The 27,947-nt window shown below is 39.4% G+C and overlaps 2 protein-coding genes across 2 annotated transcripts in view; one reads left to right on the top strand and one right to left on the bottom strand.

Moving 5' to 3' along the window:
* Positions 1-18,567, bottom strand: part of FAM114A1 (family with sequence similarity 114 member A1) — a 30,449-nt gene extending 11,882 nt beyond the window's left edge. The window contains exons 1-7 of the mRNA XM_064712167.1: positions 18,318-18,567; positions 15,492-15,877; positions 14,616-14,703; positions 6,270-6,383; positions 6,006-6,112; positions 3,624-3,758; positions 1,709-1,861 (exon numbers count right to left, since the gene is read on the bottom strand). Coding sequence (XP_064568237.1) covers positions 1,709-1,861; positions 3,624-3,758; positions 6,006-6,112; positions 6,270-6,383; positions 14,616-14,703; positions 15,492-15,869 — 975 coding nt within the window. The 5' untranslated portion in view covers positions 15,870-15,877; positions 18,318-18,567. The remainder of the gene's footprint in view (positions 1-1,708; positions 1,862-3,623; positions 3,759-6,005; positions 6,113-6,269; positions 6,384-14,615; positions 14,704-15,491; positions 15,878-18,317) is intronic.
* A 1,744-nt stretch (positions 18,568-20,311) lies between these two features.
* On the top strand, positions 20,312-25,049 carry LOC135447251 (toll-like receptor 1). The gene is made up of 2 exons (XM_064712166.1): positions 20,312-20,374; positions 22,957-25,049. Exon 2 carries the CDS (start codon positions 23,020-23,022, stop codon positions 24,979-24,981), a length of 1,962 nt encoding a protein of 653 aa, XP_064568236.1. The 5' UTR covers positions 20,312-20,374; positions 22,957-23,019; the 3' UTR covers positions 24,982-25,049.
* The last annotated feature ends 2,898 nt before the right edge of the window (positions 25,050-27,947 follow it).

Here is a 27,947-nt window from a genome sequence, read left to right as displayed (position 1 = left end):
CCTGCATATCTAACAGGATGGCACACCTAAGAGGGGTGGAAACAGATTCTTTGAATCACTGTACTACAGTTAGATGCTGTTAACTCCGTGAGCAGAGCCATCCTTCTGTCTATGGAAGCCTGGAGAAATGCCCTTACTCCCCTTGGTACAAAGTTTGCCCTTAGTGTTTGTTTCAAGGGGCTTTTTAAAAGCCTGTTGGACAGGGGTGCACTCTACCTCAGTGCAAGGCTGGACACAGCTGTTTCTTTCTTACTGGTGAGTCCTTGTGTCCAGCTCCTGTGCTCAGGGTTAAACCCCAGACAAAGCTGTGGCACTCCAGTCAGGTTGGGAAGGCCACGTAAGTTTTTTTCTTTCCTTTCTATTGGACTATCCATTTCAAGGGCTAACTGGGAATTTCTTTTAATGGAAACTTTTAAAATAAAAACTTAAACACACATGTCTTCAGTACCTCTTGCACTCCTGTGGCTTTTGGGCTATTAGAAGTGGTCTCAAGTTTGTCTACAGTACTCTTTCTGTATTCTGTGTCTGGGTGCATCTGTGCATGGTAAGTGGAACATTTATCTGAATACTGGGCTTGCTGACCCACACAGTCACAGTGCATCAGAAACCTTGTGGTAACAACCTGCACATGGCTGGCTTACCCTGTGGTATTTCACAGTAAAATAAAAATACTGCTGATACATGCAATTAGCCTGAACTTGCTTTCTATGTATGTATGTATGTATGTATATATGTACGTATGTATCTATCTATCTATCCATCTCATTCCTGTTTAGTGGGTAGGGGTGTTTGGCCATTTTTGGTTTTGTTTTTTGCTCCCAAAACCAGACCCTTGAACCTTACATGTGTGCTTTGAATGTATAGTTTTTCATCTAGGTAGTAACAAAAATAAAAATAACATTGACAGTATGCACCTAACTGTTACTAACATAAGCTTGTTTTATTCATGAGAGCAAATAAAATATTTTAAAACATAAGTTGGCCATATTTTAAGAAGTACCCCACAGGGAAAAGAATGCTAATTACAATAACAAACAAAAAAGAAAATTTGTTTTTAAAAAATTTACTTAGAAAATTGTTTCAGTACAAAAATATCACCACTAGGAATCTACAAAATTCTATTAGCCCACTGTCAGCAATCTACTGATGTACTAGCAGAGCAAATAAATTGAGAGTTGAAATTGAAATACATATTTATCAGATAGGCCTTATTAACACTACCATCTTCAGAGAGACTTTTCTATACTTCCAGTAATAATATCTTGGTGTAGTTCTATGTAACTTTAAAAACCAACACAATAAGAACTGCATAAGTAATCTGGAACTAATTTTAATTCAGCAGCCTCCACATGTAGTAGGTCTGGAATTCCTGAATGGACCTGATTTCAACCAAAAGATTTCAACCTCCTTGCAAATTTTGCAAGGAATTGGCAAGACATCTGCAGTGTCACAAGCTGTGTATGGCAGACTACATATGGTCCTAACAAAAATACCTGCCAGTTATGAAGTTTGTTTTGAGTTATTCTTGTAGTTACATTTTAGATGTATTGGGTTCTAAAACCCAGAGCTAACCCATAGGATCAATTCAGCTTTCTCCGAACTTGATGGAAAACTTACAGTTTATTCTACATGCATCTGCAAAAGAAACTTAATGTGAAGATAAATTTTTTTACCAACCATATTGATTTATGCTGTCTGCATACTGTACCTGAGCTTCACTTTCATTTGACAGGATTTCCAGAGCTTCAAGATGAGACAAACCTTGGAATTCATCAAAAAGTAGTCCATAATGTGCTGTTCTTTCTACTGTAACTTGCTGGGCCCGCCTCTGTTTCTCTTTTTCTTTGGCTTCTCGCAACAGCTGTAAAAATATACATCATTCCATGTTTTATTGATAGTACTGTAAGTGTGACAGATTTTATTACTATCTGCTTCCATGTGTCTAGAAGTAGTAATAAAATTTGGGACTATATCACACCTGCAGAGCTAAAATTTTAGAGATGAAATAGCTAACTTCTTTTTTGATAATTTTCTCTGATAAAATATTTATATACTATTCTAAGCAGGGCTTTCCCAATGGTAATTGCTAACCATCTCTCTTTAAAATACAATTAACAAAAAAATATTTTGTTTATATTTTCAAAAGCAATATCAGCTATAGATACCATATAATAAATTTCCTCACCCATTATAATGAAAGAGAAAGGACAATTTCATGTGCAGCCTTAAGGAGCCATGCAATCCTTTCTACAGACCACAAAATGGGAAAAGTATTATTTTCAGGACCTATCCACCAACTTGCATCAAAAATATTTTCTATAAAATATTCTTAGCAAATACTAAAGTCAGTTTTATGTGACAGAGGGACTGACAAAAGAGATTGATGACTTATACTAAAGATGGGGCAGAACTACTCTCTATATACTTGGGTATATTTTGGTGGGCTTTTAATACACTCACATCAGTGTATAAGAAGGATAGAATAGGATAGGATAGGATACCCAATAGGATTTCCTCCTCCTTCCTTCTGTTCCTGGATGAAGTGGCCTCTCATGAATTTCCTACAGTAAAGGTGGTAAATAAATCTGAACCACATGTCAGGTCACATGCAAGTCTCTGAATACAGGTGAACTCCCACCACTTATGTTATTCCACTGTTCAAATTCCTACAATATTGCCTTCAGTGATTTGTTTAGTACAAAAGACTTAAAATTTACACTACAGTACATTTTTCCTCTGAAGTCTCCATCTTCAAAAGTTAACTCACAAAGTTTTATGAACAAATCACTGAAAAGCAATAGTGCAACCCCTGAGAACTGATTTATGCTGCATGCTGCCTCAGATTCTATGTGCAAATCCATGCATGTTGTTAAAGGAGACATTCTCAAAAGCTCATTTTAACCCTGTGGGCCTCAACAAGAGTTAATTGCTTTTGATCTACTATAAAAGTATAAGTCTGTTAACTCTTCCAATGACAAATACTAAAGATGAAACATCTCATTAAAAAAAAATACTTTTCTCTAAAAGGAAGTAAACATGCAGTAAACATACTTTCTTCTCAATGTCTATTGTTTATCCTCCTTTCAGGGTCTGGAGAACTAAAATAATTCTGTACTGACAGCATTAATACTTCTGTTTTTATCTCATCTCTGAGCTTTAAAACACAAATCACAACTGTGTAAGGATACCATTAAATTAGATGGACACTGAGATACAACATTTTATAGGCTTACTTCCTAACAAAATATATGTTATATTCCAGTATTACTGATTTCCAAGGAAAACAGCATAGTAATGTTTATGCTGAAAGTTATCTATCTACAGCTGTTACCAAAACACCAACAATTTGATTTTGCCTCCAGAGTGTAATGATTTATCACCACATATACTATCTTATTTAAATCAGCAATTGCATATATGATTATGCAGAAAAGATGATTTTACATTATCTTTTGTGGTTCTATGAAGAAAAATAAAGTAGAGCAACTGTAAAGCTTAATATTTATTTCCATAAGCCCAGCCAGCATCTACTGCAATAAATAAAGCCTCTCCCTGAGGCATGTGAAATTCTGGAAAAAGAATCTGAAATTGCATTGACAGAGTTGTATTTAAATATATCCAACCTGAGAGAGTGAGACTGTTCGTGCCATCAGTGTTTTGGTTCTCTTAAATCCAGGATCACTTTCTGCAAGGACATTCATGGTTGTCTTCCCAATAAATTCCAAAGCATCTAAGCCTCCAGATAATACACTTTTCCCCTGTAAAATAATAAAATAATAATGCATAAAATAATGCATTGTGGTTATTTTCTTCCCAGTTTAGGCTAATATGAACTGTAAAGAGGAGTGTTGAGTGGTTTTGTAGACACCATCTTTGAACATTCAAATTTCAAATACTTCTTTGAACATTCAAATTTCCTATACTTCAGCCAACAAGAGGATTGATGCATTTACTTTGTTCTGAATATGTTAAAAATAAAACAAACAAAAACAAACCTACACAAATATTTCCAGTTAATTGAACAACTTACACCAGAGGAAATGTAACAATTGTTGTAAATTTAAAAAAAATCGTAAAAAGGCTGGAGCACATCTCCTCTGAAAACAGTCTGAGAAAACTGGGGCTGTTCAGCCTGGAGAAGAGAATGCTCTGAGGAAATCTTCCAGCAGCCTTCCTTTACCTAAACAGGACCTATAGGAAGGCTTCAGAGGGACACTTTGCAAGGGCAAGCAGTGTTTGGACAAATGGGGAATGGCTTTACTTTGAAAAGGATAGATTTAGAATGACTTTACTTTGAAAAGGACAGATTTAGAATGGCTTTACTTTGAAAAGGACAGATTTAGATTGGATATCAGGAAGAAATTCTTCACTATGAGGATGGTGAAGCACTGGAACAGGTTTCCCAGGGAGGTGGTGCATGCCCCATCCCTGGATGTTATAAAGACCAGGCTGGATCAGGCTTTGAGCAACCTGGTTTAGTGGAAGGTGTCCATGCCCAAGGCAGGGGCATAGGAAACAGACAATCTAAGCTCCCTTCCAATCCTAACTATTCTGTGGCTCTGTCATTCTATTCTATTCTATTCTATTCTATTCTATTCTATTCTATTCTATTCTATTCTATTCTATTCTATTCTATTCTATTCTATTCTATTCTATTCCACTTTAATTTCATCCAATGGCATCTGGTTTGTAGGAACTTGCTTTAGACATGAATAATCTGGAGCCAAGTCCATCATGAACAGAAGACTCTGCCTTACTGGATTTTTAAAATTTTAACACTTATGATGACTCTGGAACTGTCTATTTAAATACATATGTTTTGCTGTGTCTTCATTTTTTATGTACACTGAAGAAGAAGTTTCACTGGCTAAAGATTTCCATTTCAATCTGGATTATGTGTGTGTCAGATACTCAAGTGCTGATGTAACACGACATATAATGGAAAACCCTTCCAAAGTCTCAAGTGGCATTACAGGTGTATTACTGAGACCTTAAGTGATTCTTTTTGTACCACATTGATCACTGTGGTATAGCAGCTCTCCAGGCTGCCTACAAGCACATTTGTCTTATTTGCAAATCTTGTATAATGCTCAAGTAATCTTACTGGTGGCCAGCCAGCTCTACAAGCCATATGATGCTCCACGTTCTGTGGAAACAGTCTTAGGAATAATCTATAGGAATCTCCTTCTGTTCCCAAAATCTTTGATATTAGAGTGATGAGGCAGTCAGAGTGAACTGGTTATACAATAAAAAAGAACTGCCATTTCATAAAACTTGCTCAGTGGGGAATTAATCTTCTATGCTTTTACAGCAAATATTTAAAGTCTTCTATAATTTCAAGTGAAACACCAGGTGCAGAAAAAATTGGGGAAGAAGATAACACAAAAATTGATTTGGGAATGGTATGGTACATGATGAAGTTCAACACACAAAATATAAGGATGTTAGGAAAGAACTGTGAGCAAAAGATTTTGCCTTGCTAAGTTTGCAATCAGAGCCCCATCTGGGAAGGCTAGTATGAAATGAGAAATTAGATAAAGAGGTGAAGGTAAAGGACAGGAACTAAAAATAGAGAGCTTAGTAAAAAGCCTTAAAATAAGCAAATGGAGTATTTTCTTATGCTATCTGCCTTCAAAAATGGTAACAAGTCCTATCTCACTTTCTCTGGAAGGACTTAACTGTAAAAATAAATAATCAGATGATGGTACAATTATAAAAAAGATTTTCAAAACTTTGCAGAATTCTACACAGTTTTGGAAAAGACCATATTATTTTCACTGAAACTGGTGAAAACATAGTAACTCAGTTAGTTTTGTTTGACTTCTTATTTTTTAATCAGACAGTTTAATTTTAAAGTTATTTTGTCATGGAAAAGACTCTAAACAGACTTACAAAATAACTGTTTTTACAAAGACCTGTAACTTAAAAAATGTGACCTACAGTGAAGTTGAACCGAAAAAGAACAAATAATAACTGGGGCAGAGAGATCAGCTAAAATGACTCACTGTGTTTTGTACAGCACTAGTGATAGCTGACAGCATGCCACGAGATCCAGATGAAGGAGAAGAAGGAATATTCTCAGAAGAGCTTTGGGCCAGAGAATCTTCTGCTTCTAAGAAAAGAAAACAAGCTGGTTACAGCATAATTTCAACCCTGCAAGTCAAAAATTACAGTAAAATGGTTTATGTGACCAAAATCTTAACATTTTCTAAATGGAACTGATTTGGCAGGGTCAGAGTTTTGTCCAATTTCAGTGGACTTGAACTCACGAGAAACTGGTGTTTCAGCTGCAGGAGGCTCTGCTGTTTCCAGAGAGGCTGAACTCCCACTGTGAATTCTTAGGGTAGTTCCTGCTTTTTCCTTTACTGCTGTTATCCCATGACCTGTAGGAGAAGCATGTTTTAGACTATATGACTTGAAAACTCATTACTATCAGTGCATAGTATTCTTATACGTCATGAATTATGACAAAGGAAATATCTATTAAACTTACCTCAATTGCTTAATTTTCTCTAGGTTAATAATTCACTTGTACTATATTCATATTAACTGAATATAAATTATAAGGCTGAAATATAACACAAATTATGCTGGATCTGAAAAGTAAAAGTTATTTCAGTGGCCCACATAAGTTTAGTTCCCTGCTTTTCAAAATGCTAAATATTCTATTGCAATCAGTTTAAATGGAAACTGAGAGTCCTCCTAAGGCCATAGGATATCACCTCACATAGTTTTCAGTATTCTAGAAAAATTGACCCAAAGTCAATGGATTGTGTATGACTGCAGGACTGAGTCTGGAATTGTTCAGTCCTCTGCACAGGTGCTATGTTTTTAGGGACACTGACTCCAGTCCCCAAAGTTATTTCAGGATTTAAGCTCCTTAGTTTCTCATTTGAAGTAAAATTCTGAAATGTCTCTCCCCAAAGCTAGTATTTAAATAATACACTTTGTTAAGTCTGCTGATGTCAAATGATACAAGCAGAACTATTGCTCCAGTGGCAGGTGATCTCCTACAAAGATTTTACCACCTTTACATGATTCATATGCAGTGAATCCCTAGCCCTCTATTAAAATGGGCTACTTTAATATAAAGTATACATGCTGCTACTGTTTCTATCTGAATACTTTTGACAGAACAGGATTGCCTTGCTGGTTTTCAATACAGAGTTTATTTACACTAGCAGATCACAGGGACTGGTGAGTCCCTGTAGTCAGTCAAGGAGAGGCAGTATCTTCCCAATCTGCATCAACTGTAGCTGAAAAATGCTGCCCTTAAAAAGGACTGCTCTAAAATTGTCTGCCTATTTTGCTTCTGGATATGTGTACAAGTATGTCCATGACATATTTCTCTCATTACAAGCAATCCACTCGTTAATCTTGCTTTGCTGGAAGCTTCTGTGCATCAGCTAAGGTGCAACAGGCGAACAACAAACCAGGTGAGCAATATTTCTTTCCAACATAAAATTAAGTAGCTTCAGAGACAGGATTTGATTTTTATCTTGTACTGTACACTGTTAGTGCATCTTGCATGAAACTGATCACTTCTAGCAGTAGGGCAATCCAGACTGCTTCAACTACCTGCATAACAACTTATGAGAAATGTTAATAACAATTTCATACTTCTTTGGTTAAACTGAACTGTAAACAGATAAATTATTTCAGAGAAGGCATTAATACAGATGGTCAGGCTGATATCTAGACATCTAAGGTGCAAAGTTATGCATAATGATTGTGTTGTCCACAATTTCCCATAACTGTGTGCACTCTATTAGAGAAGTTCAAAGCATCTTTTCTGAGTTACATTAATTACAACAAAACAGCCTATCACTTGCCAGTGCTCTTCAGCATTCTGAATAAACATATACATCTGTGTGTGTAGTCATACAAATATGCTTTCAAACATCTGATTCAAGAAAGATGCAGCAAATCTAGTTGGAGTAGGAAAAAGGAAAGCTTAGATTTATGAATATATATATTTATGAATAAATATACTCTAGAAAACATATGTGAAGCAGCACTTCTGAAAGATCACACAGAAGAAAACTGCAGTATCTGGAGGTAAACATAAAGAACAGATATAGCCTATGGAAAATACCTGCAGAGACAAGGAATTTCATAGGCTGCACAAGGTCCCAATGTTCCACACTGTAACAGCCTAGGTAGATAAATGCTTTTACCTGTCTAAAGAAAATATGACCTTTATCTATTTTACTCGTTCTTACAAAAACCAGTAGTGCATCCAACTGTGTGAGTCATACCAGGCTATGCACCACAGTGTTTAAGTCATTGCTGGATAATTTCCTGACTGTTGCAAAGTCTGTTCCAATGCAGATACTGGAGAGCAGTGTACTGCATGGTCTAGTCCCAGTCTCCCACATATTTTAATGAGCCCAATGAAAACATTAGCATGCACAGATTCTGGAGTCATTTATTTAATCCCCATATTCCTGGGACTCAAATCACTATTAATTGTGCTTTTACACTAATACAATAGACATTGCATGTCACATTCCTTCCCATTGCTTCTGCTCACAACTTTTTAAATGTGTGAGAGTTTTATTCTTTTCACTGACTTAATCAACCTGACTTGGTAACAAAATACTATGGTCCTGTAGTCGTATAAAAATCCTTTAAACATTGAGCAAAAAATTGAATTGTCTGCAAAAGTTACGTTTTCAGATCAATTTCCCACATTTTTCCCTGTGATTTTTTACACCTTGAATTGATTTCCATAGTTTGGAAGACAAGCTAACACATTTAAGAAGAGAAAGCACACAGTTGCTGTATTGATATTTACTGATCTACAAAAGGGAGCCTTTTTGGGGCTGTGGTTAAATGCCCTAGAATAATAAGAAGATACTCCAGGTCAGCTAAGGGTGGCTTTGCTGAACTAAGCTATATGGCATGTATGTTTGACTGCAGCAGCAAAACCAGATGAGATCAGAAGACCACAACTGCCATACATGCACAAATGGCAGAAATGCCTGTTGCCTTGGAAATGAAGATGATTATTTGCAATTTCAAAAGGCACAGAAGTAAAAGAGGTCATGGGAGAGAAGCCTACAATTTAAAGATGCACTCATTTTGTAACACTGGGTGTGCTAATGCAACTGAGCTGACACTTCTGACATTCCATTTACTCTTCTGTAACAGCAGACAGAAGAGCTATGCAGTAGGCATTGTTAACTGTGAGCTTTTGGAAGAAAGCACTCTTTTTTCCCCTGTGTTATTGCTTTTGTTTCTCTTGCCTCCATGATTCCTTGCCTTTCTATTGGCTGGCACTTTCCACAGAATATTATTGTTCACGTTCCTAGTTGGGATCTTTAATTTAAAAAAGAAGGTTTTGCTAACACTGCCTAACAACATGACCTGCTTTTTGGTTTGCCTGATCTGCCAAGGCCACATTGCAGCACTCACAAATGCTTCAGTCAGATCCCATCCCACTTTGCTGCAAGCTGTTTTATCTTCCACCTCCCAGCTTAGTAGCTTTGGATTCCCTGCAGGGCTGAGAGAGGCAAACAGACAGCCCTGGAGGGCAGTTCACTATGTCTGAAACCCAAACCACTCTGTATAGGCATCACTGATCCCTTGTCCATCTAGTACTCACAGGCAACTGGACTCTGATTCCGTGGTACAGATGGGGAGGAGTTTGAGATTTTGTCCCTGGCTACAACACTGCCTTTGTAACCTGTGTCCTACCATGGGAGCACATCTAATGAAGAACTGATCAAAATTTAGTCTAGTAACATGAGTGAAACCTCATCTAGCTCAAGCTAAAGAGGAAGACCAAGGCATTAAATGAGCATCTTTCACCAGATGAGAAACTGAGGAACCTGACACTGGCTGGAGGAGAATCACTCCACAACATGAAGCATAGAGATGTGGACAATCCAGCTGTGCTCTGGTTTTGTACACCAAAAAGTGGAGCCCCATTTTGCTCCCTTTTAGGCTATCCTATGGCACTCCATTCACTTCAAGCTTCCACAAAACTTCTCTTCCTGGCAGTTAAAACAAAAAAAAAAACCAAGCTAGATTCTTGTAACACCTATGCTATCTTATCTATAAATCAGGAATCACTCCAATTAATCTAGTAAATGCGACTAGATTCAGATCTCCTTATTGCAAGCATAAAAGGTTTCAATAATAGCAATAAGCATAAAGGCTGTTACAACATTTTATTGGCTCTCAGTCTCTTCTAGACTATAAGCCCATGTTAAAAGACATAAAGAACGCCAAAGAGAAAAAAGAGAAAAACTTCCATTCAGCATTCTTAGAAAGGATTAACTGCAAAGGGCCAGCCTTGCTGCTATAGCAGTCGAAGAGTTATTTACAAAACAGTTGTGATCACCATGTGATTCCATCCCAAAGTAGTTTTCCCTTAATCAGCCAAATTTATGAAATAAAAAAAGTCTGAAGAGATTAACTATCCTCTTTATGATCACATAAAGTACAAGCATAACTAAAGTACAAGCATAACACCCAGACTTCTTTTTTTAATATTGTACTTTATTTTGCATCAGAGCAATAGCTATAGAGAAAAGACATTTGCACTGTTTGAATACTTTAGTTTCACATTATCTACAGCACTGGCATTTCTGTTCCACAGAGAAGTCAACTATGTAATGCTGATTACTACACATACCCATGCATAATAATACCCAAGCTCATGAACACAGTGATGTATAAAGAGACATTTCATTCTGTCACACTGAGTGACAAAAAGCACTTTTCAGCATACCAGGGAGAAGTATGGGTGTCTGATATTTTCATGTGCCATTCTCATAGCTAAGGAACTAGATGAGAATATACACAAGAACAAAATAATCAAGATAGCAGAACAATAATTACAAACAACACATTAGAAAGATGCATTACGCAGCCTTATAGTATGAATTTCAGGGATCATATGAATCAAACAGCTAGGTTATTTTTTTATTACTTTTATTGTGTGAATGTATTGACAGGTTCTAGTCTTAGCAACGGCTCTAAAGGTGAAGCATTTGTATACAGATGATAGAGAACAGACTTTGCTTGGAAATGCAGCTCACTGAGATCCTAACTTCAGCACCTTCTGAATGTCATACATCATTCAAAACATAGCATATGAAAGGCAAGGCTTGCAGAAGGCAGTCACTTTAATTAAGCTAGCAGATAGATTAGTTGGAAGAAAAACCAAAGACCCAAGGTTTAAAGCATAGAAGATGTTTTAAAAATGCAAGTCACAAGCTGTCAGGACAAACTGAAAATATATTTTGCCTCACATAAGCCCTGGGGATAAAGAGTTTGCTGTTACAGCTAAGGTAACCTAATAACTTGGTGCAGTCATGGGAGGTTCTACTCCCCCCCATGTTCCACTCTTGTCCCTTCTGCTTGCCCCAAAACTGGTCTCAAAGAGTCGGATCAAGGAACTGAAGAGGCAGAAAATGGATTTTTCTTTCCTCTAGAGTTACTCTTATGTCAGTTTTGCTTCCCAAACTGGATTAGAGGGAACTCAGAGGAACATGAATGCTGGTACAGGGAGAAAGAGGAAACATGCAAGGAAAAGACAGGTGAGGGACTACACATTTCAGTGGCTACTACCCATTAATTGACTGATTTAGCTGCAATAGTCACCCTCTCGAGCTTATCAACACTGTCAAAAGACTGCCTTGTGTAATGGCTGATCTACTAAAAAACACCACTGACTAAAATGGTGAAAATTAGTACAAGTTGTTCCTCCATATCCCAGTGAGCCTTCTCCCATCTCATCATTCCAGCAACTATTTCAGTGGTTCTGTTCCATTGTGGTTCTATAAGGAGGAAGGAACTTTCTTGCACCTTTCAAGAACAAAAGAAATCTCTTCACCTCTGATGAAGTTGATTCAATAGTTTGCTTAGTGTGACATCTAGTGTCAAGAGCCCAAACGTGGTTCAGGCAGTGACTGAAACTCCAAAGGCATTACAGATTCTGTTTTGTACAGGAGTATCACATCTGTCTTGTCGTGGGGACTTCGATCCAAATAATGTCAAAATCAGTTCAAAGACAACTTTGGAATAAAAAATTACCACCAAAACAATCCATGGCTGTATGTGCAGAGTTACTTAAAGGAGGATGAGGTACAAACTGTATGGGAACTGAGTTATTATTGGGAACTAAAATCAGCTGTCCTAAATAAATTATAGCCATACATTAAAAATGCTCATGTGTCTGTGAATTCTCTATCAGTGTCTGAAGGATAAGGAAACTGAGATCATTGGAACAATATTTTAACTCAGTCTAAAATAGGTAGGAATGCAAGAAAAATTAATTACAGTAAGAAGAATTATTCACTGGAAAAACCTACCCAGGGAAATGGTAGTCTCTCCATTGCTGGAGGTTTTCAAGATGTGTCTGGACAACTTGCTAGATAATCCCATCTAGAGGCATAAAGCCTTTCCCACAAAACCCCTGACTAGATGACTTTTCAAGGTACTGTCCAACCTTGGCTGGCCCATGATACCCTTTGTTAAAAGCAGAATGTATTTGTTTAAGCCTTTAAGATGTTATTTAGTCCACCTCAAACTGTTTGCGCTATTTTTACAAAGTACAATTTTGAAGAAAAACATTAGGAATAGTAGATATTGGTCATATTTCACCAGACAAGCAGCTGTGTTGTACAATATGATGGCAGAACAACAGAAAAATCACAGACTGAATTGCTACTAAGTCTTAACTCCAAGAAGGCAGTTTTACTTACAGCATTTGCTACACTGAAGGAATAGCAACTTTACAATGGACTGGTCCCTAGCAAAACTATTTTCTGGTGTGGAACAGGAGATGAAGTGTTGGTTGATCTGATCAGATATTAGGAGTAAATTTGAGAAGAATAATAAATATATAATAATAATAATAAAGCTTATAGAAATTTCCAATAGCTTTAATTTTTTTTCCATATATCTCACTAGGGAATTATCATACTGAAGGAAATATGTGGTCTGTTCAGAACCATATCATGTCCATGACAGTGAGAGACAGTTAAGTGTTCTAGAGGATCAAGCATGAATTTTCATAATAAACAACTAGGAAATAAGCCCTCTGTATCAGGAATATAAAATATTACCTGGTGCATTGATTTCCTGTAACAAATCTAAGACTAGCTATTTGCTCTTCCAAGTTACCTTGGGTTCACAAAACATGGAAGAACATAAATTTTATTTTTGCTTAATTCAAAGCCAATTTTGTTAAATAAATTCACAAAGTTAGAGTCAAAATTATTAGACAGTAACATAGAAACTCAACCTACCCTGATCCCAGGGTCAGGAAGTCTGTCTATGCTGCAGATTCTAGGAAATAGGAAAATTGGAAACTTCTGCTTTATATACATCTGGGTTTAGGTGCTTTCCTAGCTGTTCTTGGTCACTGCCAGAACCTAAACAGTAGATGGGTCTTCAGTGTGAAATAGTGCAACCATTCTGATGTTGAATTAAAATTATTCTACAATTTTCCTTTTCCTTTTCTGCATGTGGATGCTCTTTTTCCAAGGCAACTTGACTTGTTCCAGCTGCGCTCATTTTTAGACAATAACAACCCTAAAAATATTTATTCATGGTGATGACATGCCTCTTCAAAACAGACATCACACAACCTTATCAAGTCAGACTGCCTACACAACAAACTTGTTCCACACACCCTAGAAACCCATTCTGAATGTACCTAGAAATAATAATTTTTGTTGTCGGAAAGAAAATGTAGTTATTTACTCCTGACTGTGGATGTTACTGAAAAAAAAAGGACAAGGAAATTTCCCTCCTCTGAGAAACAGACAGAAACCATTTACTGTCCATGAAAAACAGGAGATAAGGAGGAGAATTATTGAGCCTTATATGGGATCATAAAACCAGTATCTCTATTGAATCATTTTTAGTAACTAGCAATTAATTTTAATTCCTATGTTCATCTTTTGAAAGTGTTCCATGGATCCTTTATGAGAACTGACTAGCTAACAGATTGTTTTGTTACAAAGCATTTCTGGTTTGTGAGAAATTATTTCCCACTGATAACTACATATTTTTATGCTTTGCTTTTTGACAGTGAGTTTTCAAAGAGCAATAATTAAGTTTCACCTGAAGTCCTCACAAGGACATATTGTACTGACCTACCATTGGAAATGAGAGTACAGGGAGAGGGAGTACAGGGCCCATGTTGTAATACATTGTTCTACTGTCTGAAATCTAGTGTGACAGTGTGAGTGTTTCACGGGTGGCAAGAAAAGCTTGAATGATTTACTACAAATGAATTCATGTGTAGGCAGGAGTCAAACCTGGCATACAAACCATTAACACGAGTGAGCATGAAAATCTGGGTTGCTTTGACTTGAGAAACCATAAACCTTTGCCTGATAGAAATGGTATTGGATTATGGATCCTTTCTATGAAGAAGTCACAATCAAGTAATTCATTAACTTTACAAACAAGCCTAGTAACTTGTCCATAATTTGAATAATTAGGAAGGTCCATCTTCCTCTTTAAAAAAATCATGCTTCCCAAGCTTATCAAGGCAAAATTGTCTATGAATCTTTAGGATGCAACACTAATCAGACCAATGACACATGAAAGTTATTAATTATTTCCACACATTTTACCAACAGAACACTTACCCACTGTGGCAGAAGCTGATGACAGGAGAGACTTTCCCCAGGTACCCCAAGCTCCCCATCTACTTGCTTTAGATGAGGAGTCTGCAGCCTATAAGAACAAAAATGTTACTCCACTGTCTAAAAATCTTGTTCTCAAGAGGCAGGAGGAAACACAAAGAAACTGTCAGGCAACAAAGTCAGGCATTTAATAGGTGATGACAGATTGGGTATTATGTGGAGTTCAAACTTCTGTGCACAAAAAAACCAGAAGCATAGCTCACATCATCTGTTCCTGGAAGAGCTTTAATCTCCAGAGATGTCTTTACAGATGTCCTAATATTTCTTCAGGTACCCAACCCTATAAAGCCATACCAGTTTATTGAGGCTAATATGAGGGAGAGGTAGGAACCTGTCTCCTTGCTGGGCTGGAGGCAGCAGCCAGAATTGGAGGCTTCTCTTCCAAAGTCTCCTCATGTGTGTAATTCAGTAGATGTGCACAGGGAACTCCTAACAACTGAATTCACTAAAAACACAGCCAGAGGAGGTGCTGCATACTTTTTACATTAATGGCTAGTGCTAAGCCACTATCAGTATTTCATATTTAAATCATGTTAAGAAACTGTTGTCTCAAGAATGTGTCCAGTAACACATCACCTTTACACAATGCAAGTTTCATTGCAACCAGACTTGAAAGACCAAATTAATATCATACTGGAAAAGTGAAATTAAACTATTACTAGTTTTCAAAAGCTTGGTGTTGCAATTTAATTTATCCCTATGTAGGTTTTCCACGTAACTTCCTAGGTTTTTGTGAAAAACAGGACATACATTATACAAAATCCTGTCCTCACAATGCAAGGAGAGGAGGGCTTTTAGAGAAAAGAAAATATTGCTTACTGGATTGCCTTGCTCATGCAGTGTTTCTTCCAATTCAGGTTCTGTATCAAGGCTTACAGTTTCAATGCACTCAGTGGGCTTGTCTTCAGCTGTGTCTTCACTGGACTGCAGGCTGCAAGGCAGGCTGGAAGGCAGGCTGGAAGGCAGGCTTTCAACGAGATTTTCAGTCAAAGGGTTTTCATCAATGACTGTGTCTCCTTCCTTTCCATTACTAACATTCTGAGTGACCTGTCCATGTTGATCTTGTGAAGACTCATGCAAGACCTCAGCTTCTACGAGGTGTGGTACTGATTCATGAGGCAGTACCTCATTGCTGGGCATCTCCATTACTTCAGGTTTTTCTTCAGGTGGGGCGCCATCAGATACATCTTCAGACATTTTCAGTTCTGAATATAGAAAGCAAAGTCTTTTAGGTACCATAAACATTTGAGTGTTTGTTATACACAGTGTTTACCCTATACTGCTGCTGAAAAACAATACAACCTTGATGTAAGATCTCCAAAAGCATGGAGCATGGAGCCCTGTGGCACATGCCTCACGCTGGCACTGGCATCAGGATAATACTGTAACTCCACTCACTCTGCAGGATCCCACTCAGATACAAAGAGCAGCATTACTGCTTTCCAAAATATGGTTTAGTGAGAGTGAAAGGATATTAATTTGTCTGGAGTAGTCAAATGTAGGAGTTTCCACATGGCTAATTTCTACATTAACTATCAGGTGTGTATGAAAGATCATTGCAGAAGAAAATAATCCAAGCTGCAAAGCCAAGCAGCTCTTGCTCTCCCTTTCATGGCTGAGACATACACAGGGCTCCTACAGCCTGCTGACTGAATGCCAGAGGGGAGGAGAACTCTCTGTACCTACAACTGTGGTGACATTCATGTGCTTGAGAAGGGGCATAATCTGTGAACATGACAGGCCATGGGCCCTAGAGCCATTTCACACACACAGCCATAGCACAGAGTCACTGCTCACACTGTTTCTGTATCCCTTGTCCCAAAGTCTTGCTCTTTGGGGAGTGCAACACTTCTCACCATCTCCTAAAATTCCAGCTGTGTGATTAAACTTCAATTTTGAAGCCAAGGTAAACTTGTATGAGGTAGTTAGTGATTTTTTTTTAAGTTATGAACCAGTTTGGTCTTACTTATTCTTTATCTTCCAATGTAATTTTGGAGGTATTTTCCACCATTGTGCAGTCATCAGGCTGAGGATGCTGATGGATAAAGATAAAGCCACAGAGTAAGCTCTGCAGCTGATTAAGGAGTGGCACTGCCAGAGTGCAAAAGGACTGCTGGTCTGTCATTACTATAATTTAATTGTTGGTAACAACAGTGTACCTGGCACTCAGAAGACAATCCTTGACTGTAAGAGAGCTTGCAAAATGTTGAGTTGCATGGCATGAAAAGACTTGTACAGTCCTCTCTGTAGATGCTGCCTTTTCATTGACTCTCATATTAATTAAATATGGCTCAAAGGTTTGCATCAGTCAGGAAGAATGGAGATTGTAGGAGAGACTAAGAACAGGGGGGAAAAAAGGCAAAAAGCAAAACATAACTGGGATTTAGGAGAAATCTGCCTAAGAAGCATGTATTTAAATTAGTATATTTTATTAAAGTCTATAGAACTGTATACATCTATTTATCTAATGTGAATGGAGCTCACTTCTATAAACAGTTCCAAGAGCAGCACTTTGAAACAGTGAACAAAAAACATAAGGAAAAAAGTAAGCACTTGCTATCACTTGTATTACTTCAGCTTACACTGTACCTTAATTATCTTCAGGAAACATGAATTCTGAAGTCAGAATCTTTGCATTTGACAGCTTTCCATTAAAAATACAGCAAATATTATGAAATGCTTTATTGGAGGAAAGTAGTGCTATTCTTGTAACAGTACTCACTGTGTGATGGACAGCATCACCTAAAGAAAATTTTTGTATTTTTAAGTCAAATTCCATCATAAGAGATGAGGATCCTCTATTAAAACCTGTAAAACCTTTACACACATACTTCATAATTTTGAATGGGCATTAGCTCTGAGTAAGCCCAGCACTTTTTAAAGGATGACACAGACGGGCACATGGATTTTTGCACTGCTGGATCATCTTTGGGTACCACTGGGGCCACGGTCCCTGCAGCTGCCTGCTGAACCTTCCCTCCAGGAGCACGGCACGTAACAGCAAATTACGGCGTCTGTCACAACACATGAGCCGAGCTGCACCCAGGGTCAGCGTCATACAGCCTTTCATCTGTGAGCCTGTCCTGATCCAAATCAACTCGGACAGCTCCGCCCAAAGGGAATTACTCTACGGGGAGTTTGTAAAGGAGATGCTAAGGCCAGCCCGGACCGGTGGCGGGGGAGAGCCCGGCCCGCAGCGCCCAGCCGCGCTGAGGGGGCCGGCGGTGGCGGCACCTGCCGAGCCTGCCTGAGGAGTTTCATGTCCCCTGGAAAGCACAGCCCAGCTACCACCGGGCGCCTTGGGGCACGAATCACCGTTCCCGAGCGGGAGGGAGGAATAACTTTTCTGGCGACGGCACCTTGCTCCCCTCTCGCTCGACGCCCGCTATCGCTCCTCCACCGCGGGCCGCTGCGGGCACGGCGAGCGCAGGCGAACGCCCCAGGCAGCTCCCCCTGCCCCGCTGCCCTCTGCCCCAGGCGGGGCAGGAGCAGCCGGAGCGCCGCTCCCGCAAGCCCGCAGCGGCCACAACTTCCCGCTTCTCATTTTCCTTTTTCCCCTTTTCGAAATTCCCCTCTGGGACAGAGCTGTGTGGTGCAGCCAGTGTCAAAAGCGGCAGAAAATGCAGAAATCGCCGCGCTCCTTACCGCTCAGCAGTGCCCCGACCGGCGCGCCCCCGGCTCCTTCCCTTCCCCGCCCCGCCACGTCGGCAGCAGCGGGGGGAGGAGGCAGAGCGGGCCCGGCAGCCCGGGCCGGCCCCAGGGAGGAGGGAGGGCTGGCTTTTGCCCCTCGCTCTTCTTCCGGCTGTGTTAGGCGACCGCCTGTTGTAAAGAGGCAGCGCCGGCGAGCTGCCTAGCCGTCCCCGGGCTTCAGGCTTCTCTGACCCAGCGCGGGGAGCCGCCCCGGCCGCCATGCTCCCCCCTCACGGCCCTCGGCGCGGGGGACGCGGCGGGACCCGGCGGGACCCCGCTGGAAGCGCCGGCCGGAGCGTCAGGCGCGGCTGCAGCAGCGCTTCCCTCAGGGCCGGCGCCACCCCCGCGTCCGGGATGAGGCGGAAAAGGGGTGAATTTCATAGAATCATAGAATATGCTGAGTTGGAGGGGACCTATCGGGATCAACGAGTCCAACTCTTGGCCCTGTGCAGGACACCCCAAGAATCACACCACGTGCCTGAGAGCATTTTCTCTAAACGCTTCCTGGATTCAGATAAGCTCGGTGATGTGGCTACTTCGCTGGGAAACCGGTTCAGTGCTCACCCGTCCTCTGAGAGAAAGAGTCCAAATTAATGTAGTTGCTGAGCTGGCATAAAACTTTTTTTTTTTTTTTTTTTTAAGAAAGTAATCCTTCCTCAAAGTGAGCACTTACTGACCCGTGGGGTTGCGGAACGGAGATGCAGCGCTTCAGACACCGCTGGGCACCTCCCATCGCTGTGCTTACGGGAAATCCCCTGACAGAGGCCGGCGGTGCGTGCACACATTTCCAGTCGGTGAAACACTTGGTTGAGCAAAGGGGTTGCAGGCTGTTCCCAACAGCCTGTGGTTCTTGTTTCTCTGTAATTCCTCATACCCGTTCCTCTTTTTGCGACCTCATTATAAAGCGAAGCATGGCCTTTATGGTGAAAGGCAACACAGCACCATTTCTATCACTAGTCTGCCAGCGAGAGAAGTTACTTTTGACACAGGAGGCAAACCAGCACATTGTGAGCCACTGAGGAGAGCTACTCCAAGAGGTCACATGAAATCATACAGTACTACTGTAAGGCTCAGCAGCAGCATAGCAGTGAATTTTCCATATTCTGTTGCTTACTACCTGTCCTATCTTTCAATTTCATTTTTGGATGACCTCTTTTCACTTGAGGCTGAGAAATTAAATATAATCTACAGAATAAGCCTTAAAGTGAAAAAGTAATTTCTTAGATTATTTCCTCTGCTTCCTGAATCATTGAAATATTAAATAATGAATGTGTAATGATATGCTAACCCAGAAAGGTAGGTTATAGTGTGGCAGTTCTGTATTTAGATCTCAGCTATGGTGGAATTTTTGACCAACATTATACAGAAATAAAGAGAGACTGGTTTATATCTTTGCCAGGACAATAACCCTGTGTTTGGGCTTTCAGTGCCAAAGTCACCACTCTGTTTTAATTAAAGAAAAAAATCCAAACCAAATTCCACTCAGTGTTTCCATGTTCACTGTTTAACCCAATGACAACACTGCTGGAGTAGGAGAGAGATTATTATTCCATTCCTATTAAATGGGAATTAAACTAAGACAAATGGTACTTTTATAAACCAGCCTTGATAAGAGTCTGACAACTAAATTGGTGCAGCAAAATGGACAAAAAATTACAGTAATGCATAGAGACTTATTCAAAAGAAGTACTTATTTTCATATTAATTTAATGAAGGTAGAAAGTAGTAAAAAGATTCATATTTCTCCTGTTTAATATATTGCAAAGCATAAAAACATAAAGTTCAATAATAATAGAATAGTGGAGATATTACAGTAATGTTGTATGTGAAAAATACATCCAGAGAAAAGCAAATGCCATTTCACAAGCTGTCAGTAGATGGCACAAACATGTATATAAAAATTTGGGTGTTCCTAAGTATTGTTACTCAGTAGGATAGAGTTACAGGAAGTTTCTTTTTTTTATTGTTTTCCTGAGAACATTTTCTGCTTTTTCGGACAGCAGGGATTTCTGGTGAGAAAAGTTTTAATTTTGTTGACTTTGTGCTGTTGCTAGTTAGCTGTAATTGTTTTATATTCTGTATCTTATTTGAAAATGAGCCTTGTTTTTTGTAGCAAGTGTACGATGTTCTTTCCAAGTGTATGGGTAGGGAACGATGGTGAGGTTGCTTGTTTTCGGAATACTTATCCAAAAAACCTGTCCAAGAAGCAGTCTCTCATTATTAGCACTACACCCATAGTTAAGGGGGGCAGAGTGATCGCAGTAGTTTTTCCTGAGTTTTCTGCAGTTCAGGAACTGGGTCTAACCTGATCGTGTGTTTCATCCTTGTGAAAGGCATTTTTGTAGCATTAGTTTTTTGCTATGTTGGTAACCGGCAAAGTGCATGTCTTAATACTGAATTGTCTCAGCTATATGTATTCTCTTTATTTCTTATATGGAAGTTTAGTCAGTTTCTACCAGTTTTATATTGGAAAAACTCTTAAAGCCTCATTTATTTTCTCTCCCCCTGCTCTTTAAACAACAGGACACTTTCTTGCCATGCTTTTGGCTTGCCTAGCCTTCTGGATTGCTTTCCTTGGTTAAGCTTTTTTTATCACATTTGAAGACATGAGGATACTTCTGAATTAAAAGTGATATGACTATGAGGGATAATTTCTACAGTATTAGCCTCCAAATCACAGGTTATATGTTATAAAAGTTTTTACTTGTGTTGCTTCATATGATATTCCAAAGAAATTTTGAAGGTACTCATAAATAATTTGACTAAATGCTAGGATATATAAAAGAGAAAGAAAATAAAGCACATGTAGAAGGATCTGATCCTTTTATCATCTGGTCTATGGATATTGCTGAAATTTTATCCAAAGAAGGAATAATGATTTAAAGGTAGATTTTTTTTCAGTTTTCTCTTGAAGCTATGTGTTTTGGTTAATTATAAACACATTAGTAAAGTTGCCCAAACAATCAGAAGAACAGAACTGAATATGCCCAAATGCATTTTGAAGGCTGTGATGCATATAATTTTTCCAAATGAGAATTTGGAAAAAGGCTGGAAAAATTTTGCCATGTTGCCCCACTATTTCTAGATGATTTCCAAGCTTAGTTTCATGCATTCTTTACTAAAGAACTCAGTGGACTTCTTTTTTTTGGTGTGTTTTTTTGTTTGTTTGTTTCTTTGTTTTTTTGTTAGATGAAGTAGAACATGTATTTTGCCCCAGTAATTCTGAGAAAGAAAGCTTATGGAATAGTTAATGGCGCAGTGAATGTAGTCCTTGAAGCTGTAAATCAGTCTCTCAGGTGGTAGCTACTGTCTCATTGTAGAGGCATTAGAAAATAAAAGCACAAGTTAACCCCTTCAATATCAAGGGAAAGGTAAAGGCCACTGCAGTCATTAAAAAGTACTGTGGGAAACCTCAGGCAACATTATGATTTAAAATTAATGGGAGGGAAGGGGAAAGAAAAGGAAATAAAAAGATATTAGAAATTTGGAAAACAGCTTTAAATAAGATTTACACATGTAAAATTGTTAACCAAGTTCTTACCAGTTCCTCTTTTAGAGGAGCAGTATAATGGTTTTATGCAATAGCTTAAAGGAGATTTAAGACAATATTCTCAATGGCTGATTTAAACAAAGGGAGGCTGGCTCCCCTAAACTCCTGCATTTAGAAAGAAAAAGTGACCTCTAATTGGGAAAACCAAAGCAAGGACACAGTTATGATTTTTCCTTTTAAAGTCTGTTTAAATAAACCTCTCTTTCACAACAGAGATGTTTGAGGTCAGTGTCCTTACATCAGGGCTGGATTTTGTGTACAGAGGTTCTACATCTATTTTTGTGTATATTTTTGTGTGGCCTGCAAATATTCCCAGCGTGTGTCTGGTGTTCTCTTTGTACACTTGTCAGACCAGATGTGAGCACCCCATTTTCAGAGTCTAAATTCAGGAAATGTTTAAGCTCAGACAAGAAGTGATCCCTTCTGTGGGCTTTCCCAAGGCATAAATATAGATCATTCTACCCTCACCATCATTTCCCTAGTTAAAAGAAGCACTGATGATCCAGTCTCAGCTATCTAAAGACACTCAGCTTTTGACTGAGGCTCTTGAACCTCCATGCTATGTTTCAGTTCAAGTGTTACTGTCAAAAGTCCATTTTAAAATAATGTCTCTGAGCCCAGTTCACATCCCTTAAGAGGGAACCTGAGGAGAGGATGATATGTTGACGCCAATTATTGTACTTTCTAATCAAAGCTTATTACACAGTTTAGGAAGCATTCATAATGCACCTGTATCACAGCAGAAATTCTGTAAGAAAGCAGCAAATTTTAAACACCTATGAAATCAGACATGGTTTGTAAAAAATTCATTATTTGTTAAATTATTCATTATTTGTTAAATACACCTTATTTGCCAAATAAAAATTTCAGTGGTCTGTTAATAAAGAATATCTCTCCTGAATGATTGTAGAAAATAATTGCTTTTTGAATCAAACGGAGAAATGAGAAATTGGAACCTTAGAAAAATCTCTCTCTCTGATGGTTCCGGCACAGCTACTTAATAATACAATCTGGTTTTTGCTTGTGTTTCTTTAATTTCCACAGGATTGGAACAAAAATGGACAGTTAAGAAAAGTATTGAGCGCCTGCAAGTAAAGAGAAAACAGTATGACACTAAATACGAGCTTTCTCAGAAACGTTTTTCTGTACAAGTGTCTGTTTGCATTAACTTTTTGGAACCATGTCAGCCTGTCTGTGGAAGATGAACTCTTTACATCTGTTTCTAACAATTTTCCAGAAGATGTTTCTAACCAAAAAATCGTGAGCCTGCCACTCTTGTATACAAAGAGTCATCAGTCCGAAACTGATGGTGATTGGGTTGTCGTACAAAATACTACAGAAAGCCTGTCATTGTCAGAAATCAAAGAAAAAAAGGTAAAAAAGTTGATAGCCTTATTATCTAATTTCAGACAAGGATCCAAGTTACAAAATCTGACACTGACAAATCTGTCAGTGAACTGGAATGATCTCATGGAAATGTTTCAGACTGTATGGCACTCATCCGTTGAATACTTCAATATTAACAATGTAACAACGCTCTCAGACATTGAACATTATAACTTTGACTATTCAGGTACTTCCATGAAAGCATTGACACTGAAGAAAATTGTAATCAAAGACATGTACTTTTCACAGGATGACCTATACAAAATATTTGCAGACATGAATATTGCAGACATGACAATAGCTGATTCAGAGATGATTCATATGCTTTGTCCTTCATCTAAGAGTCCCTTTAGATACCTAAATTTTTTAAAGAATGATTTAACAGATTTTCTTTTTCAAAAATGTGACAACCTAGCTCAGCTGGAGACATTAATCTTGCAGAAGAATAAATTTGAGAGCCTTCGCAAAGTAAGCTTCATGACGAGCCGTATGAAATCCCTGACGTACCTGGACATGAGCAACAACCTGCTGCGCCACGATGGAGCTGGCGTGCAGTGCCAGTGGGCCGAGTCTCTGGCAGAGCTGGACCTGTCCTCCAATCAGTTGGTGGATGCTGTGTTTGAGTGCTTGCCGGCCAACGTCCAAAAACTCAGCCTACGAAACAATCACATCAGCAATGTCCCCAGCGGGGTGGCGGAGCTGAAATCCTTGGAGGAGCTGAACCTGGCATCGAACAGGCTGGCCGACCTGCCGGGCTGCGGCGGCTTCGCGTCCCTGCAGTTCCTGAACGTGGAGATGAATTCGATCCTGACCCCGTCTGCTGACTTCTTCCAGAGCTGCCCGAGGGTCAGGGAGCTGCAGGCCGGGCACAACCCGTTCCAGTGCTCCTGTGAGCTGCAGGCCTTTATCCAGCTGGAGAGGCGCTCCGGGGGAAAGCTGTTTGGCTGGCCGGCGGCCTACGTGTGCGAGTACCCAGAGGGCTTGCGAGGGACGGAGCTCAAGGACTTCCACCTGAGCCCGCTGGCTTGCAACACGACGCTGCTGCTGGTGACAGCTCTGCTGCTGACGCTGCTGCTGGTGGCTGCGGTGGCCTCCCTGTGCATCTACCTGGATGTGCCGTGGTACGTGCGGATGACGTGGCAGTGGACGCAGACGAAGCGCAGAGCTTGGCACAACCCCCCCGCAGATCAGGAGGCCATTCTGCAGTTCCACGCGTTCATTTCCTACAGCGAGCGCGATTCGCTGTGGGTGAAGAACGAGCTGATCCCGAACCTGGAGAGGGGGGAGGGCAGCGTGCAGCTGTGCCAGCACGAGAGAAACTTTATCCCCGGCAAGAGCATTGTGGAGAACATCATTAACTGCATTGAGAAGAGCTACAGGTCCATCTTTGTGTTGTCTCCCAACTTTGTGCAGAGTGAGTGGTGCCACTATGAGCTGTACTTTGCCCATCACAAGTTGTTCAGTGAGAATTCCAACAGCTTAATCCTCATTTTGCTGGAGCCCATCCCTCCGTACCTTATCCCTGCCAGGTATCACAAGCTGAAAGCTCTCATGGCAAAGCGCACCTACATGGAGTGGCCGAAGGAGAGGAGCAAGCGCGCCCTATTCTGGGCCAACCTCAGGGCAGCCATTAGCATTAACCTGCCAAAAGCTGATGAAAACTTATATGAGGAAACAGATTAAGCATCTTTCTAATGGAGTTTCATCTGTTGTTTCTTAGTGAAATAATAAATACGATTTCCATTCATTGTGTGTTTAACTTATTGTTACACAATCTTATTTCCAGTTTATCTCTGTTGCTTCCTAACTGTAGTCAAAATTCAATTCATCTTATTGCAAATCTCTTGAAATAGCAAATTGCAAATGAATTTGAATGTGGATTTTGAAATACGACTTGAAATATTATAGTGAGTTTTTCTCAGCGGAATAAAATCTGGAGCAGTTTAGTATAGTCATGCAAGAGTGCTTCATCTGCTGGATAGTTTGCAGAGCTGCTTTAATCACAAAATTTATACAGCTTTGTCAAAGGAGATTTTCTCTAAAATTGGTTCATGTGAAAGAAAATTAAGGATCCTGAGAAGATGCCTGAAGTCCAGAGCTCAAAATGGTTGCTGAATAGTCTTTGTTCAGGTTTGGTGGATAAAAGGATAGAACCCAGACACAGAAGTTTGTGAACTTTGAACTTGCCAAAACCAAGAATTGAGCAAGGAAGAAAAGTTTTGGGGTTTTTTTCTTAAAGAAAAAAACGCTGAGGTACTTCACTTTTTAGCTTGGCATTACAGCAATGGAGAAGCACAGAGCTCTAAGATCATGGGTCTCGTATCATGGTCCTGGTACCATTTTGATCCTGAGAGATGCCTTGACCAGAGGGGGTGGGAGGGCATCTGCAGTAACAGAGCTGCCTTCATCATATTGTCTATGTTTTGAGAAACTCCTGACATCTCTAAATCATGCTTTTCCCCACCTAGCTTTCTACTTTTTGTCTTCTCATCCATATATCTTACTTTATGTTTATTATTAAAAGAATCTGTCCTTTTCTGCTGAAACAGTATCTCTTGTAGCATGGCTATGACTTCTGGCCAGAAAGTCAATAACCAGTCAAAGCCTGAAAAAATTTCCTAGGTCTTGAGACAGAAGGTAATTTAATGGTTTATTCACTGAGTTAGAAACACAAACTACATTTACAATATTTGCTTTTCCTTTACAGAAACATAGCAGCCCCCTCTCTCTGTTCTTATACTGTTTTAGCTTGAAGAAAGCATCGCTGGGCTCAGGCAAACTTTCACAACTGCTGAAGATGATGACAGCAAACTTCCTCTTTGCCCCAACAAGGGAAGTTTGTTTGAAATACCAGAGCTAGATGACCATCAAGCAGGAAGTTTCCCTTCAAAAATGTTTTTCAACATTTATATGAGAGAAAAAGGGATGTTATGATAAAATCCTTATGTAGTATAGGATGTCTACATTTTATCTTATTTCTGTCTTCCATTACTAGCAAAAGGTTTTAATTTTGATGCTTCTTTTTGCCTGAGGTTTAAGCAGGCTGAGATTTCTTGAACTGAAGCCTTGAACTGTGAGTGACTGTTTATGACCTGTAGAAGAAAGGTCAAAGTTAACACCTTTAGCTCTCTCATCCCACTTTCCCTCAAAATGAATATAACACACCTGTTATCAAATTGCAGACATTTCATTCAGAACTGTGGAAATAAATGTTTTCTCTGCTTCCTCCTTCCCCTCCCACTGCTGCTTCAGTGTGAAAACTGAAGATGATCAGACAGCTTGTTTTGCCTATCCCTTTCTCACAACCATGGACAGCTGAATTATGTGGTACCTTGCTTGAAAATGTTCTTCAAAAATCTCAGAGTCTAAGGTCAGGAGTTTTAGTAACTCTTGAAACCTCTGTGATGCAATTAACATCCCCTTGTGTGTTACCTTTAGAACTCATCTGGCTTCTTCTGTTGGCTGGAAGACAGAGAAACGCTCTGAAAGTCAGAGTTTCCAAGAAACCTTCCTGTTGCTCATGTGGGAGCCATTACCAGAAATTAAGTAGTGGAAGGTTTTAACAAGGCAAGCAAGTTTTGTTTGCCACTTTGGAAAGAACCTGGAACTATGTGACCTCAGGGAATGTAGCTGATGTTATGATAAGCAGAAGTATATAATTACAGTTCTATGGTATTACAGTTTCTGGATTCCAAAATCCTTGAGTGAATAAATTGGAAAGGGTGGCTTTTAATGAGCATGGGCATCAATTAAAACTTGTACTTTGGAGCCAGAAGCCCTCATACTATTATCTTTTTTTTTTCCATATGTGCCAAATAATTGATTAAACAGTTAAATGTGGAATGAATTATTAGAACTAATTTCTGTGATCCCACAAGAAAGAATGAGTTTCTCAAGTGTTATTAGAATATTTCAAACAATTATCTCAGTCTCTGTCATACTCTCAACTCTTTCTATAAAATCAGCTTTAATCCATGAAGAAATTTTTCCGTGTTCATGGAAAAATTGTCTCACAGCACGTGAACCAGTTTATCTGCAGAGTTTGGAAAGGGCCTGACCTGTTCTGTGCAGCCTGGTGATGTGTGCCTGCATTTGGTACTGCACTGAAATGTATAACTGCTGCTGCACTCCAGTTATCAGGAAAAGGAGTGTGTAAATGTGTTCTGATATCAGATACTGTATCAGAGCAGATTCCTGGCATTTGATTAGTCACCTTGGTGACTAGCAGGAATGCTATTTTTACATACATAAAAATATCAACATACAAAACTGATAACATGGGAGTTAAACACCCTCTGAAACATAAAAAATGTGCAGAATGAAATTAAAGAGTAAAAGCGGAAGTGTTTTTATGTGTATTTAAGTAGTGTATAGTATAAAGGAAACTGGCAGACAGGCAGACTTGACACAATGTGAGTTGTCTGCTGAGAGCTCAGCTCTTCTTTAGCTTTAGAAATGTTACAAAACATCTTCACTAGCTGCAAAGAGTTACAGGAAGGAAAGGCACCCAGGGGAAAATAATGGGACTCTGGGAGATTCTGCTGAGAGGAAGGTTCAAAACCTCTGTGAAACCCATGTTTTTATTTAAGGCTTTGGTTAGTCTGTTTTCTCTTGGAAATATTTGCTGAGATTGACTATAATGCTCATTT

The sequence above is a fragment of the Zonotrichia leucophrys genome, chromosome 4, assembly GCF_028769735.1.
Source record: "Zonotrichia leucophrys gambelii isolate GWCS_2022_RI chromosome 4, RI_Zleu_2.0, whole genome shotgun sequence".
Lineage (NCBI taxonomy): Eukaryota > Metazoa > Chordata > Aves > Passeriformes > Passerellidae > Zonotrichia > Zonotrichia leucophrys.
Note: the sequence above shows the minus strand (reverse complement) of the source record. Positions and strands in the feature narration are given on the sequence as shown.

Bases quoted from the DNA above. Each gene is read 5' to 3' on its own strand.
- LOC135447251 (XM_064712166.1), top strand. From the start codon at position 23,020: ATGACACTAAATACGAGCTTTCTCAGAAACGTTTTTCTGTACAAGTGT.